The following is a 15,933-nucleotide window of genomic DNA, read 5'->3' as shown; positions in this document are numbered from 1 at the left end:
CTTTAAGTTAGACACATTTTCAAATGTCTTATTAAATTGAAAGAAATTTTTAGTTACTAGTATAAAGAAGTCAAGACATTGTAGGAAGAGGTCACGAAGTGGTGGTGAAAATAAAGACGTTGCTCGAGCCATTTCTGCATAGCTTTCAGAAGAGCAGCAAATGCAGGAGTTACAGTTTTAACACCAATGACAGTTTAAAGCTGGAAATCATCTTAATCAGATTTTCTCTGCCTACGCCACTGGATGTTGGGGACATCACAAAAATATCAGAACCCTCACTTTACACTGGAGAAAATTGAAAGCACAAGGAACATGCTATGTCTTAATCAGTTAGCAAAGCTTAATGGGCTGTGGTTAAAAATGAGGAGTCATGCAATGCTTAATTTTGATATATTAGGTGAGGTACTATAACAAATAAACAGGCTGAGTGCTAAACGTGGATAAATAGCTTGATCTACAGGCTCCTGGTCTCCGAATATTTTTTTTAAACTAAGCTCCAAAGCATTCACAACTGAACTATTTAATGGCAGGCAGAATAATTCATAGAGTTGTGATACGTTAATGCAGTTGATAGTGCCAACTTCATTGAACAAAGTTATAAACCAATGTGTTTCTTTCATACCCCTGTCTCCTCCGATGTTGATACAGGATTTAAATTCAAAATCTATGAAGGGCTGAAGCTAAAGCTCAAAATCGTTTTCCGTGTTTGCCTGTCCCAAATTAAAACTGTGTTTTGTTGACAAAATTTGGAAAGGTTTGAGATTTGGCAGGCCTGGTTGTCCCTGTGCTTACATTAATGTGTCAGCACCTCATTAATCATTTATTAAACTGTAGTGTGCCTTTCCCTCTTGCTATGGTCTGTGTTTTAGGATACCTCAGTGCCCATTCCACATCTACTTTGGCTCTCCCCTCCCCCTAATTTTATGATTTCTCCACAAATTAGTTTTAGCATGTGCTTTGACTTGAACATATCCGAATCATTTCAAAATCAAAATGAGGAGAGTGTAGTATTTTTTTAGATTAAAAAATATGAGCAGAACTTGTAAGTATGTAAGTGCTCTGCAGCAATCCAAGGATGTAACTGTGGCACACAATATTCAAGGTGTATTTTTTTCTCTGTTAATACTTAGGGGTATAAATATTTCGTTAGTGCAGTATATCTTCAGTATTCTTGAATTAATGAGATTTTGTGTTTAAAGCATTAAGCAGTTTTTGCTGTTTCTTACAAGTGCAGTATGAATAATCATTTTTTTTTCAGACAGACACATAAGAGTAACCACTTTTTTTTTCTTTTTTTTTTTTTTTTTTTTCTGCGTTTCCTGACACTGGAAACAGTTTCTCTTGGGGATTCCTTTTATAGTTTCTTCTGCTAACGACACTGAGGAACCACACCAATGTGGTCTCTTTGTAGTAAATCAAACTCAGGAGGCAGGTAGGAAGACACTGTTAAGTAATTCAAAATCTGTCACATCAAGAATTTTGGAAACCTGAGGGGGAAAAATCAAATATAGCTTTACTCCCATAAAAGTGACCTCACTAGGATTGTTTCCATGAGTTCTTCCCTAGAAATGTGCATGGATAGAGACAGCTACTTACATACATGTCTTTCACAAGTCTGGGACTTGTCTTGCTATTATTACTCTTGAATTGTTAGTTTTTGGAATGCCTTTTCTAGAAATGTTCAAAAGTTTGGGTTCCAGCACAGGATTGATCAGCTTCAGTGGGCAATATGTATGTACCTATATGTTTTTTGGGTTGGGGGAAGTATCTGACATTGTAGTTGTTTTTATTAATTGCAATAGTATTAATTTTCTTAGCAGACCCATAGAAGAAGATAAGGGGGAGGTATAAATCATGGAGCTATGACAGGCAATGTCAGCTAAGGATTTGGCTCAAAATCCCAGTTGCAAAGAATTTACAATGGATGCAAGTGCACAAATAAGATTGCAAACCCTGAGCCACTTACTATAAGATCATATTTTATTGAAAATATCATAAACTTTATTCTATCCCTCAGGAATGCAAAGGATAAATTACTTTTGAAATCCCTTTTGGAATTTTATATACAGGGTTTTTTTTCTTTTTTTTCTTTTTTCTTTTTTTTCTTTTTTCTCTAGTTTGATTTCAGAAGAACTTACCTACAGTACTTGGTGCTTTCTTTTTCCCAAATTTCCATCTGTAAGAGCTCTTGAATCATTTATTCTGTATTTTAATATCTTTCACTTATAACACACACAAAAATCTATTGCCTGGAATGCCATTCTGAGGGATGGTCTTAAGATCCTTTAGATGTAAAATATTCTCTTTTGTATTCCTCTTTTTAGAGACATAACTTTGGGATTAGTTATAGGCATCTGAGCAGCTTCACTTACTTTATATATTTAAGCATTTTATAGGTGGTCAGAAGTAGGTGGAAAATATTTTGTTTAAATTTTTAAATTCAATTCAATGAAATTGAATTGTTGAAATGAATTGTTGAATGAAAATGAAATTGAAATGTTGTAAGCGATCCTTTAAGTGTCCCCATTTGACCAACTTTGAGAGGCAGAAGCTTCCTGAGAGAGTTGAAGCAATGTTTGCCAATCCTTGTAAAGCATTTCACCTCTTCAGAGGCTAAAGCCTCTCAAAACCAAGAACAATTAAAGCAAGAGCCTTTCAGAGCGACTGGGGAATTCAGCAAAATAAATCAGAAATCCTCTGCCATGGCTCTGGAGGCTTGCCTCATTATAAGAGCAGATCTATTAGCCTCCTTGCCATTGTCTTTCATTTCTCAAGTGAGGTGATTCTAATTAAATTAATCTGCATGTCAATCTATCGGTGATCAATCAAAAGGGCTGAGGTCCCCCTTTGCGGCAGTGTGCTTGCGGCTGACAGGGGCTGATAATGGAGGAAGAAATAAACTGTCGAGCAAAGTTAATTAGTCAACATAATAGGTGGATTAAACAGGAGCTGCTGATTGCTGTTTCACATGTCGAAGCATGAGGTGGGAGCTGAAACTGCAATTAACAGACAATTATTATATTTGGTTGTAAGAGGTCGCATGAATAAACATATCTCTGTGGGTTTCAGTTTTTAATCCCTTTCCCTGTTTAATGTAAGGAGAAGTGTAGGTCATTTCTTCTGACTGTGTTAGTGGAAGTTCTCGAAGGCAGCGTGTGCTCCTGGCAAACCAGCAGTCGGCTGAAGGCCAAACCCTTGGCTGGGGTAAAACCCCGATAATGATGTACTTTCTTGGGAAAAGGCTGTGGGAGGGGGCAGCTGAACGAAAGCCAGGGAGGCTGCAACATTGCACGGTTGGAGTGGGGTGGAAGGAGACCTGGGTTAGGAAGAAACCCCGAGTGATGATTTTGTGGCTCTGCTGGGAACTTGTCCTGCTCGCCCCCCGCCATTCCCTTCACTACAGATTGTGGCTCAGGTGCCCCAAGCCTGAACAGGGATTTCCTCTTGGATAGTGTCTGCTGAGCCTCAAGGTTCAGAGGTCCCTTGGGACCCCTCCAAGCAGTTGGGGCTCCTAAATCTTGACCCAACACTTACCCATTTGCTCCCCTCAGACTGGCTCCTCTCCCACCCTGGGTTGCCCCCGGGGAGCAGAAGCATCAGACCCTGCCTCCAGGGCAGGGCTCCACAACCTCGCCTCAAACCAAGTCATAGGTGTTGACGTTGAGATAAATTAGGAAATACAAATAATGCTAACGCTGGTTGAATAGGTTTATGTTTCCCAGATCAAATCCCCACTGTATAGCCTGCATGCATATACGAATGAACACACCTATGAGTACCCTCTGAGACAGAGCTCAGGAGAAACAACCTGTAGTGACTGTACCGAGCAGGGAGCAGTGTAGATGGCGGGAGGGAGGGAGGCGGAATGCAACAACTGTAATTGCAACTTCACAAACTACACTTTTGTTTTCTTTTATTCTGAGCTGATTCTCATTTGCAATGTCAACAGCTCTATCTACTTGAGCATGGAAACTGAAGGATAATTTAGGGTGAAACACAGCTGCCCTTGTACATACGGGAAAAATACTTAATAAAGATCCTCTTGTTAAAATGATGGTTAACAGTGTGCCGTCTGCCATGCAGCTACAAACTCTGCAATTTGACTTAAAACTGCATCAAAAGCTTTCGATGCCAAAGACCCACTCATCAATAGCGTCTCTTGTTAGATTTGTACAGCATAAGCACCAGTTATTATGTGAAATAGCTATGCAATTTTCTACAGCTCCCAGCTGTTATTTATTTAACTGAGTTTATTACACTCTGTGCTTAAAAAACATACATATGTATCTGAATGTTCCTCCATTTTGCTCTTGTGCTTGCAGGTTGTGGTGTCTACAACAGTCAATGTTGATGGCCATGTGTTGGCAGTGTCGGACAATATGTTTGTGCACAACAATTCTAAACATGGGCGGAGAGCTCGAAGACTCGATCCCTCGGAAGGTACGCCTTCTTATCTGGAACATGGTAGGCATATCATTTTCATTGGTTGGCGTTGCTACTTTAAATGTGGATTTATTTGGTTTCTGTCTCTGACTACTGGTTTCAAGTTGTTGTGTAACAATCATTCCCTTTGGGACTGGCCTCCAAGCGGAATTCTTCAACTAGGTCAGCACTAAGTGTAGTTAAATGACAAACTAGTAGACAAATATGGGTGCAGAATCTATTCTGTATGTTTGTGAAGTACGGTGATTTTTCATTTATTTTTGGGTTGAGTCTGTTTGGTACCCAAAACTGACCTTTTCCAAATTGCCTTGATTTTTGACTGTGCATCTAAAGGATGTTGCATATTTTCTGAAGTGCTCAGCACCCAAATTTGGGATTGGATTACTATTATCTACAGATTGCAGGGCTCTCTAGGAGATCCAGCTGCTTCTTTGAATTGTTATAATGAAAGCAGAGCCCTTTTGGAAATCCATCTGCTTACTCAAGCCATGGACGAATGTTCTCTTCTGGCTCCAGCTGTGCCAGCTGAGGAAGTTGCTGTTCCTCGCATGCCACAGCTGCTGGCCTCTCCTCCCTGCTGGAGGCTAATCTCTACCATAGACATGCCAGCCAAGATAGTCTGATGGCTCCTTAATCTCCTTCAATTTAAAGTAGTCCGTTTGAGTTTAACAGTTTCAGCAATAACTCTTTGCCAGTCTGGCTTATTTTGCTGAAATGTTTGAAGGAGAAACGGTGCAAGGCAATTTGGCTGGCTTGTTTGAAAGCGCGGTGAACACCAGTAAGGGTGGAATGGGGGCTGTGACTGGGAGTAGCCTTGAGGATAGTAATCTTTTCCAGAAAATCAACTGGTCCTGGATGAGAATATCTGCTGGTGACTGTAGGTGCTTAAAATGGGAGTTGTTGACAATGCAAAAGTACAAATGCACTTTGAAAAATCTGGATTTGATTAACATTTTGTTTTGCTCTTTGTCCTCAAAGTTGATGACTACTACTGAAAATAAAACAAAACAACAAAAAACAAACACCAAAAACAGAGGGCATTTCACTCCCCTTTCTCCATTCCAGCTTGGTAGAAAAGCTCTTTGTCTTCAAAGCTGTTTGTAATCCTAATTCAATAGGTGCTTGCTCCCTCTAAGAGATGCGTACCCTCAGCCTCTATTGAAGTTGTTGAGTGTAGAAGGCTCTAGTCCTTTATGCTGGTTTGTTTCACAAATATTTGCCAAGGATCTGATGAATAATTAAATAGATTTTTCCAAAGAGTTTGAAGGAACCAGATAAAATTTTCTCCAGGAAAGTGAATGCCACTCAGAAATAATGTTCAGTAGATATGTTAAAAGAAATTATTAATAGCGAGAAATGGGCAAATGTATGAATTTCTACTACTCAGTGGATTCCTGTGGAAATAGCTTTCTATTCTGTTCCTGCTTTCAAGCATCAGTCCTGCAAGCATTTATGCATATATTTAAGATTATGTGCACATATGGTCCTGTTGGGATCAATGAGGCTTCTTGTGTCAGTAAAGTTGAGGGTATTGATAAGTGTTTGCAGAATCAGGTCTGTAGTTCACACTTACTAACCTAAAATTCTTAGCTCAGCAGCGTTTCTCATTATATAAACATAACTTACATCTGTATTTATTTAGCTCCAACTTTTTATGTAGGCTATGAGCCATTTTCAGCTATAATTCATGTTATAGAATTTTTTTCATCCTGCCAACAACCTAATTTAATAAACAAACCACTGTCATAATTTTTTTTGCTGAATTTTTGTAAGGAATATACGAACTCTGTCTTTATTAATTAGCAGGAGGCAGAACATTACAAAAGGAAACTTCACTCTGTACAACTTTGTAATCTTTCCATTAAGTCTAGTCTTTCAAAAACCTCTAATGTTTAGCTTATATTCCAGCTAGTGTAGGATTTTTTTCCCCATTGCAGTCTTCTCAGTGCATGCTTTTGGTCAAGGCAATACTTATTTTCTCATACTTATAAATGTTCTGATTTGTGTGCATGGTGTAATAGCATCCCATTTTACCACTCCTACTACCTGAAAGATTCTGCCAGCAAAAAGAAGCAAAAAAAGATAATACTATGCTTACGTATTTATACAAACTCTGGTTACTGTGCTACCATTAAAAGCTAACATCTGCAAATTATCTCCATGTGTACATTTGGTGGGAAAGGTGATTTTTCTGATCTACTTTCTCAGACACCTCTTGAGCAACCTCATAAAGCCACCACTAATAAATTCTTACTTTTGAATGTAACCTCCATACTACAAAATTACACGTTTCCCAAAGGCTTGGTGGAGTCTTTCTTTTTAAGGTAAATCTTCTAATCCATCTCTCCAGGAATTCTATGCATATTTGTGTCCCAGGAGATGGCAAAATAAATAATAATAATGAAAAAAAAATCCAGTAACTGTTTTAAATGTCAGTATTGAATGTCTAAAACACTTAACTGAGTGAAAAAAGTGGGCAAAGTCTCAACTGGGCTTAATGCTGTTGAATTCTGGGCAACCACCAAGAACTTTAGACCTGTTGGAACAGATGAGAGTTTCCTTCACTGAAATTAATTTTCAGTTTTACTTTGAGTCTTAAAGTATATTATTATCCTCCTGGTTTTGCAATTTTTATCTTGAATAATATCTTCATGTGTAAGTAGAAAAGACTGCTTGTTTGTCTTTCCTCTTTCCAGCTTTCCTGGCTCCCTCAGGGGGAGGACAGATTGACCTGAACAATATTTGTAAATGGTGAATCAGAAACTAACAGAGACATGGCTTGTTTGTCTCTGGTTTACTGCTCTGCTGAGCAACTTCTGGTCACAGGTTTTGAAATGCTGGAGTATGCCCTTGACCAAATGTGTTTCCGTGCACTTTTCTAGATATTTGACTCTTTAAATCAAATACTTGATCACAATAGTGATAAATACCTGACTGTGAGAGGACTGAGACTGGGAAAGAGAGAGGATGTATGAAGAAGGTGTGCTGGTTGCCTAGTTTCATTAGATCATATCCAGTTTATTTTTCCTTCCAAAGCTGTGTTGGGACATGCTGCTCTTTAACATGGAGCTGCAGCTTAAGTGACATCTAAAAAAGCCTTTGGATGCCAAAAAGCTAGAAAGGAAGCTTTACCCCCTGAGCCGCTCAGGAGCCTAGTGTCTCCGCATTTGGGTTTTTACCATCTCATTAGCAGGTAGCCTGGATTATTTTTGGGACATGCAACACATCTCTATTTATATCTTGCTTGTCAGGCAGTAAAAGGAAAGTTCCTTTTCGTATCTCATATCTCTGAATATAACTAGGAACCTAGATCACAGTTTCATTTCCACACACTGTCCTCCTTGAAACCAGTGGGTTAAGAAGCTCATATTTCAAATAAATGTATCTATCTTTCAAGAGTAATAGCTGGCAAAGGCAAATTATTTCATGCATCTCTGTGTGGTATAAATAGGGTAAGCCACAGCAATCTGTGGTTTTCAGTAATTATCACTTTTTCATTCACAAATAGTTGGATCCTCACTTGTTTTATATTTATGGTAAACCAGAAGGCTGGCGTGGTTGACCTTTCTAAATTGTACACATATATTAAGATATATAGTGAAGAGCCAATAGGCCCCAACCAGTAGAATATGTTTCAGCTTGTAGTTCGTCCCAGGGTGTCAATTTTAAAAGCAAAATCTTTCCAATGCAATTTAAGAGACTAGCTTGTGGAAGAGGGAGTTCTGACAGGGTTTGCAACAACCCTTTTCAAGTTTACCAGCATGAAGTCCACTACTGCAGCTGTCTGCAAAGTTATCAGTTATTACTGCAAAATAATAAAAAAAAAATCTTTTTCTCCCAAATCTCTGAATGGTTCTAAAAAAATGTAAAGCCAATTGCAGCATCAGTTTCTCTATTATTTTTTCTCACTGGCAGAATGCAATGCCCTCGAAAAATGATAGTCCCCGAGACCCTGTCAGTTTGCATGCTCTAACACTTTATTATCTAATGATCTAATATGCAACAAGGCAAAGAAGGGGGTGCTTATCACCCTGACAGGATGCCTAAGAAAAGTGACTAAATTACTTTATGTACCATTAGCGCTAGCTGCCACGGTGAACTCACTGTGAGCATTTATGCAAATATTCCTGAATACATTCAAGTGGCCTTGTCAGGAAGACAACTGACAAGCAGCTTAAATGCTTGTATTTTTTTTTTTAAAGGGACAGTTTTATTTCTTTTACTTTTCCTTCCTCTTCCTCCTCTGTAGGAGAGCACCAAAGAACTAGGTGGTGCTGAGGTTTGGTGGTGATTTGGTTCTGAGTCAGCTCAACAGCAGCAAAAGAGAAAAGATTCACGGTAGAAAGAGAGACAAATTATGAGACATGGTGTCAGAATTTGAAGATGGAAGCAAAGACAAACATGATTTCTAAAGTAGTGTCCAGCCATTGTTTTAATATGAAATATATAGAGATCTTTATATGCATATGTTAGTGGCTGCCTTGTAGTAGAAATTATAGAATATAGCTGGATTATTTGGTCCTTATATTATGGCACCTGAGGCCATCAAGCTTTTGCTATATTGTTTTAGTTCATGATAATAATGAATGATTCAGACTATTTGCTACCTGCAGGTGCAAAGCATCCCACAGTAAATGAAAAGTAGTAGTTGCTGTGCCTCAGCTGGGTACATCAGGTAGATCCTCTTGTCAGCAGTGGGGCATTTAAAGAGGATTGCTTGCCAATCCTGCCCACCCAGTCGATCTGAGATTCCACATACACCGCAGTGTGCATGTGCACAGATTTGCCACTAAGATTACTAGGCTGTGCCTTAGTAGACTATATATTTTTTCTATTTTGGTTAATAAAAGGGAAAGCTTTTTCCCCATCTTATAAAGTTTTTGATTCAACCCAGAATGCCTTGGTGTTGCATGTGTCTGTGCTTGTTGAAGAAATTGTTAATATAAGAATAATGACTGAAGGCAAAAATATTAACAAGTTAAGAAAGAATGTTAATCTCCAAAATTTATTACATTTTGTCCCTCAGATGGTATAGGTCCAGCAAAGTCAGGGACTACTACATTCACAAACTGGTGCAGTTTAAACAAAGAAACTTTCATGTTTGTCTCATTGCATCTATGGGTGGAAGCACCTGTTATATCTTAGTGCCTCACTTAGGAATGTTTTCATGATTATGTGAAAAATATAAACACACAGGCTTTTTCTGCACCATATCATTCCATATAGAGGAATGCAGTTGGCTTGATTTATTATTTAGAAGGAAAATATTGAAAAAAAATATTAGGGTCCTACCACTCTACTTGAGGGGATCTTGTATGTTATTCTGAGTTACGTCTGCTTTCTAATTTATTTTCTATGAGGGAAGAGTACCTAGGGTTGTTGGACATCTCTATGCATACACAAGGGAAAAAATGTGACTTTCAGAACATTGCACAACATGGATAGTAATAACAGTAAGTGAGCCTTGATATACTGAAGGATTGCAAAACTTCAAGCTGGAAATCATTTTCTTTACTTTTGCCAAGTTGTCTTTCTCATATCAGTTCCTTCATAAATGCAGTGACTCATGAATTCAGGCAATTTTTTTTTACATAATGGCTTGCTATGTCTTCTTGGAGCTTGACCTCACTAAGTGTATAATATTAACCTCTTCACTGCCCTGTGGTCTTACTGTATGTTTCTAATATAAGCGAACACATCAGGGGTGGATTAATCCAGTATGTGTACTCAGATGGAGGTAGAGTCCCTCCGAAGAGACAAAACACGTCCAGAAAGTTAAGGTGCTACACTTTAGAAAATCTCTAAGTAAATAAAGACTACAATATGACCTCAGCAATATTTTACCTCCAGAGACGATTGAAACAAATGCCAAAACTGTGGCAGATTCTCTGTAGTTTGTCAATATTAATCCAGGACCTGGTCTCTTCCTAAATGGTATACATCAGGTCAGGGAAAGGTTATGGGCTTGAGTAATTCCTCGCCCAGGAATTGCTGGATGAGGTTTTCTGGCTGGTGCTATGCAGGATGCCAGGTTGTGTGATCGTAATGGTCCCTTCAGGAGTGAAAACACTATCCTTCAGGTTAGCAAAACACAGCAGAGCTCTGATTCACACGGCTCCAAAATGTGTTCACTAAATTACGCCCCACTGAATTGTGCTGATGATTTTTGTAATCTTCACCAGAGCTGAGTAGCTGCCTGCAGGCCTGTACCCCTGCTTCTTCTTTGGCCATTACTGAGAATTTCACAAGAACTGGGTGGGTGGGAGGGTGGAGCTACGCTTCTCCCAGCCAGTCATGTCAAACAGAAAGCAGAAAATCTTCTGTTTCTATTTGTCTAGGTCATAAATCAGTCATTAAGGAGAGGTGCTTAAAAGTTTAGAATATCTGGTTGCAGCAATTTTGATGCTTCAAAATTTATTTTTAGTCTGAAGCTAAATGAAAACAAGATTTAAACAATTTCCTGGGAGGCATATTTTTAATGGTTGATTTGTGAAGGAGATTCCAGAACTTCACTTCTGCCATTAGGCTGTAAGTGTTTAATGAAGTTGGAGTTTGGAGCTTGTGATAATTTTCATCATTCAGGCATTATTTCATAACATGTGTGTACTAACACTCCTGCTGCCATGTCACAGGAGACTTAAGAGAGACCATCTGAAGTATTTTAATCTTTAAGAAAAAGAGTTGGTTTTACGTAATGGCCATGGAGATGTCTCCTGAAAAGTCAAGTTTGGGTACTTAAGTTACCATAGTTAGAAAGAATTCCTGCTTGACAGTCATTCATTAGGGATGACATCTAATTGGAAAAAAAAAAAAAAAAACAACAACAAAAAACAGAAGCAGGAGACACCTCAATTTTAAACAGATAAGGTGTGGCAGTTTCTACCCATGAGCAGGTGCCCTTTATGTTTTTCAAACGCATAAAAAATAAAACAGTCCTTCCCCCAGAATATCTAAACGATGTCACGCTGTGATATGTTGTTACCCTCTATTGTTATGAGAATGTCATGAATTCATGGAAAAATAGTACCTGGATGAAGATAGAATGCATTTTGTGAATTTCCCAGAGGAGCTTTCAGAAGTGTGCTCCCAAAATTACAAAAAAGAAGAAAACACGAGGAAAACTGGCATTAAAATTTGATAGAGATTTGTGTAAAAATACGTTTTGTTACAGCAAAACAGACTGATAAGAGAGAAAAGTTCAGATGGAAATTTTCCAATCACCATGAGAGTTGACTCGTATTTGTAGAGCTGGCCCAACTGCTTTCTGAAGGTTTGAGGTTTTCCTCCAGACCTCAGAGGAATCGGAGTACAGTAATGCATGTAGAAAAACCTTAGCTGCTCTGTTTGGCAGAAACTTCACAGCTAGCAATACAGGAGAACATTCAGTAGCACTCAAATAGGCAATGAATATTCATAGATAATGAGCATTCATTACATTTCAATTTGCTTTGCTGGCCACCATGTCACTAATACAATGGCATCGTAGGAGAGAAGAATGACATTAGGATTAGAGAAATGTTTGCTAGATGTTGCGCACCGTATGGCAGTGAAGTTTTGCCAAACGTTGTTTTTCTAATCTTCCAAAATGTGCACACCAGTAAATTACAAAACATTATGTTACTGTAATATGGTTAATATTATTTCTAAACAAATTACTCCAGCTTAATGTTTTTGTTGTATATGTATGTAACGTTTTATTATGTTGGGCAACGTTTTTTTTCAGTTCAGTCCCCTACTGATATGGGCAGAGTACAAAGGAGAGGATTTTGTGAATTGTGATTTGTAAACAAAGGCCAGGAACTTGTGATGTTTTGAGGATTTATCTGAAAAAGGTCACGATTATCAAAGACCAGTGTTCACAGAACTTTGCCGGTATCTGGACACTTCCAAATCTTTCACACTAGGTGTACCCCAGTATTTGAATAGGCCAAAGCAATCAGTGATGTTGAGAGGATTCTGTTCCCATTATATCCAAAGCTATCAATCAGTTGAGTGCTGACAGTCTAAGGATTTAAATTTCGTGTATTTGAAAATTTTCCACCAAATTGTCACGTGGAATATTCCGGTTAGAAAACTTCACAAATAACGAACTCGGTGTTTTTGCATCTCAGGTTGCATGTCTTCTCGTTGAACTGAGAGAAGACCAGTGTGAGCATTTAAGTCTCTCGCTTCCATCGCAGGATGCCTGCTGAGAGTTTCACCAGCAAAATGAGTATTTCACAAAGTTCCTCCACATTCAAGGAAATGAGTTAATAGCATAAACTAGGAAACTGATGCAGAAAGTGGAACCCACCAGGGTGGGAAGTTTGGAATGGTTATTCTAATCTGGGTTGCCATCTGAAAATTATTAATGTTAGTAATAAAGAATAAAAATAAACTACTAATAATTAATATTGGAATGGAGACAAGCTTTCTGTTTGGCCCAAATCCAGAATACAAGAGTTTCAGGAGTGCCTAGCATTGGGAAAAGTGTGCTTTCATTAAAGCCAGTGGTACAACTTCATAAAGTGTTTCTGAAAATCTCAGCCCAAACTGTTTGCTGAGCATAACCAGAAAGCTCTGTGTGTCACAATTAGTCCTTTCTGTTTCCCACCTTCATTCCATGAATTTATAGTTCACTTTGTGACAAAACAAATCCTTAGTGTGAAAGTGACTGTAATATAAGCAATGCTGGTTTATGACCTAATTGAGTGAAGTGGGTAGGGTTAGGAAGTTTATTAAAAAGATCAAGAAAAAGTTTTATGAAAAACTTCTCTAAAGTTTAGAAGTTTGACTTTATTTCTCAAAAGTACTTTATACAATTAGATCTGCAAGTTAAGGTGCAAGGGGCACTGTGAGATGCTCGACAAGATGCAGTCCTTCATAAAGTGGGTGTTAGAACTTTCTAAACTTCTGCTCTGTTTTTGTGGGTCAGAAGGTCACCCCAAAATGTAGGTACCCCAAAGCAATCGTTTGGAACTTTCTTGGACATGAAGTCAAACTCAAAGCACCAAAGTGCTAAAGCTGCATTTAGGTGTTTAGTGGGATTGGAATCACTGGATAGCTGGATGCTTCCAAAAATCTCATCCCAAATACTTTTAAAGTGTGTATTTTTTAGTGTACTACCACTAAGTGTCTGTTAACAATAGGAGTAGAAGGAAATTCAGAATTAATTATTTTTGGTTAATACCTTTTCATTATTTCTTTGTGGCAACTCTGTCAGAGGTTCTGTACTTACCCCATACAAGAGCAAAATGTGTTTCCCACAGAGGTCCCTGTTTGTGCTGTGCAGTGGCAGCAGGCTTGCTAAATCTCCCCTGCTGTTGGGGACTGCACGTACAGCTCATGTTGCTGTTTGCTGAAAACCCGGTCCTGCATATGGAATTCATAGGTTTGGTGTTATCTGATCCACACTGAAAGGGAAGGCCAGAACATGGAGGTAAATTGCAGGCCTGACAACAGAGCTGCTTGTCTTCCAAACTGCGGCTTTAGTTTGCGGGCTGGGGTTTGAGGTCACAGCGCTCTGCAGCAGCACATTCAGGTGAGAGCGTTGCTCAACTTCCAGGCCTATTTGAGGGGATGAAGGGGCAAAAATACAGTATCTGATCAGATATGGCCCTTCATAGCACTGAAAGGTAAAGCAACTCTGGTTAGGAGCCCTTTGGGGAAAAATACATCTGCTTCTTGTGCAGCAGAAAACCTTCCAAGGGTTATGACCTTGGGGGTGATTGTGGGTACTGCCCTTTTATCCAGCTGTGCGTCTGAGAGGACAGAGTTGTCTGCTGGAAAGCCTGAAGCCAGGTGCCTGGTCAATATCAGCTGCCAAATATTTCTTACACGCTTACTTCTAGCTGCTTCCTACCTCTGGTATTATGGTTTCATCTTGCTGTGGTCCCTTGGTGCTTTTGGGAGCCAAGGGGGAGCTCCCGGGTCTCCAGAAGTCCAGAGTTGACTGCCCATTTCTGCCCATTGTATAAAGGAAAGGGGATCCTAATTTAGGCAGCCTGACTCAGCCAGAGCTGGAGTCTGGCTTTTTACATGCTGCAACGTCTGAAGTAGGTGGTCTGAATATGGCCCTAAATAAATAAATATAAACATAGCTTGACTTTATCAGACACATTGAAAGAACAACTTCTCTAAGCGTTTGTAGGCTTGAGTCCAAAGTATTCCCTCCTCAGATTTTCAGCATGCTGGTTTTATGTGGTGTCATTGCTGGACAGATACTATGAACTATAAATATATTTTTATGCTGGTGTTTTTGCAAGTAAAGCCTAAATGGCTGGGAGGGGGAGCTTGACCCTGCATTCAGTGCAACACAAAGAACAGAGGAGGAAACGGTCTGAAAGACACTGCACAGGAGAGACAAGGGGTTCTCAGTCTTTGCAGCGCAGAGAGGGATTCTGCTTGAAATTCAGTTCAGGTTACCTTTTCTCCATCTCTGTCCCGCTGCCATCGCAAACATGGGCTGAGCATATATTGCATTCCTGAAGCAAACGTCCCAAATAACAACAACAACAACGGTAACAAAAAATATTTTGTTTATTTTTCTTATCCATCCTTCCCACCCCGGGTAGTCATTGCTTTGTAGTATATTTCTGGCCAGAACAGAAATTTAGTGAAGCCTTCTGACCATTGGGATACTTTTCTTACAGAAGAGCCAGATTCCCTACCTTTTCCTTTGGCCCAGGGCCTGGAAACCTGAGGCCGTCCATCGGACCTGGGTCTCTTGGTTGGCAGCTCCGCCTAACCTGTCACAGAGACAGCCTGAGCACAGTTTTTGCACATGATGAATATGGATCTTTGCTGCATCTGGCAGGCTGCAACAATGAATGCAGAAGACTGTCATTAATAGATAATAAAAGCAGAAAGCAACAGTAATGGGAATAAGCTTTTCTTTACTGGGACTGATTATTACTTTTATGTTCCTGGCCTGTGAGTGGATCGAGGCACAAATAACAGCTACCAACGCTGTGTGCACGCATGTGTTTCATTGTTGGCTGTTTTTTAATCTGGAATATTTAACCATGATATCTTCAAAGTGCAATTGTGTCATGCATTCTCATACACTAATAGATTTCAAAGACGAAGAGCCTTGCTGCTTTATATTTAGTCATGCCTTCATCTATAAATTTATGGCAATACTATGGTTTAATGAATTGAACAAGTCCCAGAACAACAACAGAAATGCTTTTTTGTTTGAATTTAGATATTGCGTACTTTGTTCTTCAAACAAATAATAAAACCAATATGTTTCTTTAGTGGTAAACTTCAGGCTAACTTCATCTCACATTACTAATCAAGTACTCAAGGATATGTTTGTGCATACACGTGTGTGCGTGTATGGTGAACAGGCGCTTTTAGTCTGGGTGCTAGACATAGGCTGAAAATTCGTATTCTGATAGCGATAGGCAAACCTCCGAGAACAGATGGAGCAGAGTTCAGCACAAAGGTTTAATCCTATCAGGATGATTCCTGTATGGCCATCTGGATAATCCGGCGCACAAATTCAGC

At 39.2% G+C, this 15,933-nt stretch overlaps 1 protein-coding gene across 18 annotated transcripts in view; it reads left to right on the top strand.

Annotated features, from left to right (window-relative positions):
* EBF1 (EBF transcription factor 1) overlaps positions 1 to 15,933 on the top strand; it is a 312,571-nt gene that overhangs the window by 173,812 nt on the left and 122,826 nt on the right. For 12 of the 18 annotated variants that reach the window (XM_040573757.1, XM_040573754.1, XM_040573753.1 and 9 more), the window contains one exon: positions 4,323 to 4,464. In XM_040573757.1, coding sequence (XP_040429691.1) covers positions 4,323 to 4,464 — 142 coding nt within the window. The remainder of the gene's footprint in view (positions 1 to 4,322; positions 4,465 to 15,933) is intronic. The other 6 variants (XM_040573756.1, XM_040573755.1, XM_040573766.1 and 3 more) reach the window with 1 other exon arrangement.

Source organism: Cygnus olor, chromosome 14 (assembly GCF_009769625.2).
Source record: "Cygnus olor isolate bCygOlo1 chromosome 14, bCygOlo1.pri.v2, whole genome shotgun sequence".
In the NCBI taxonomy this organism is placed as follows: Eukaryota; Metazoa; Chordata; class Aves; order Anseriformes; family Anatidae; genus Cygnus; species Cygnus olor.
This window is presented reverse-complemented; position numbering and strand designations above follow the sequence as displayed.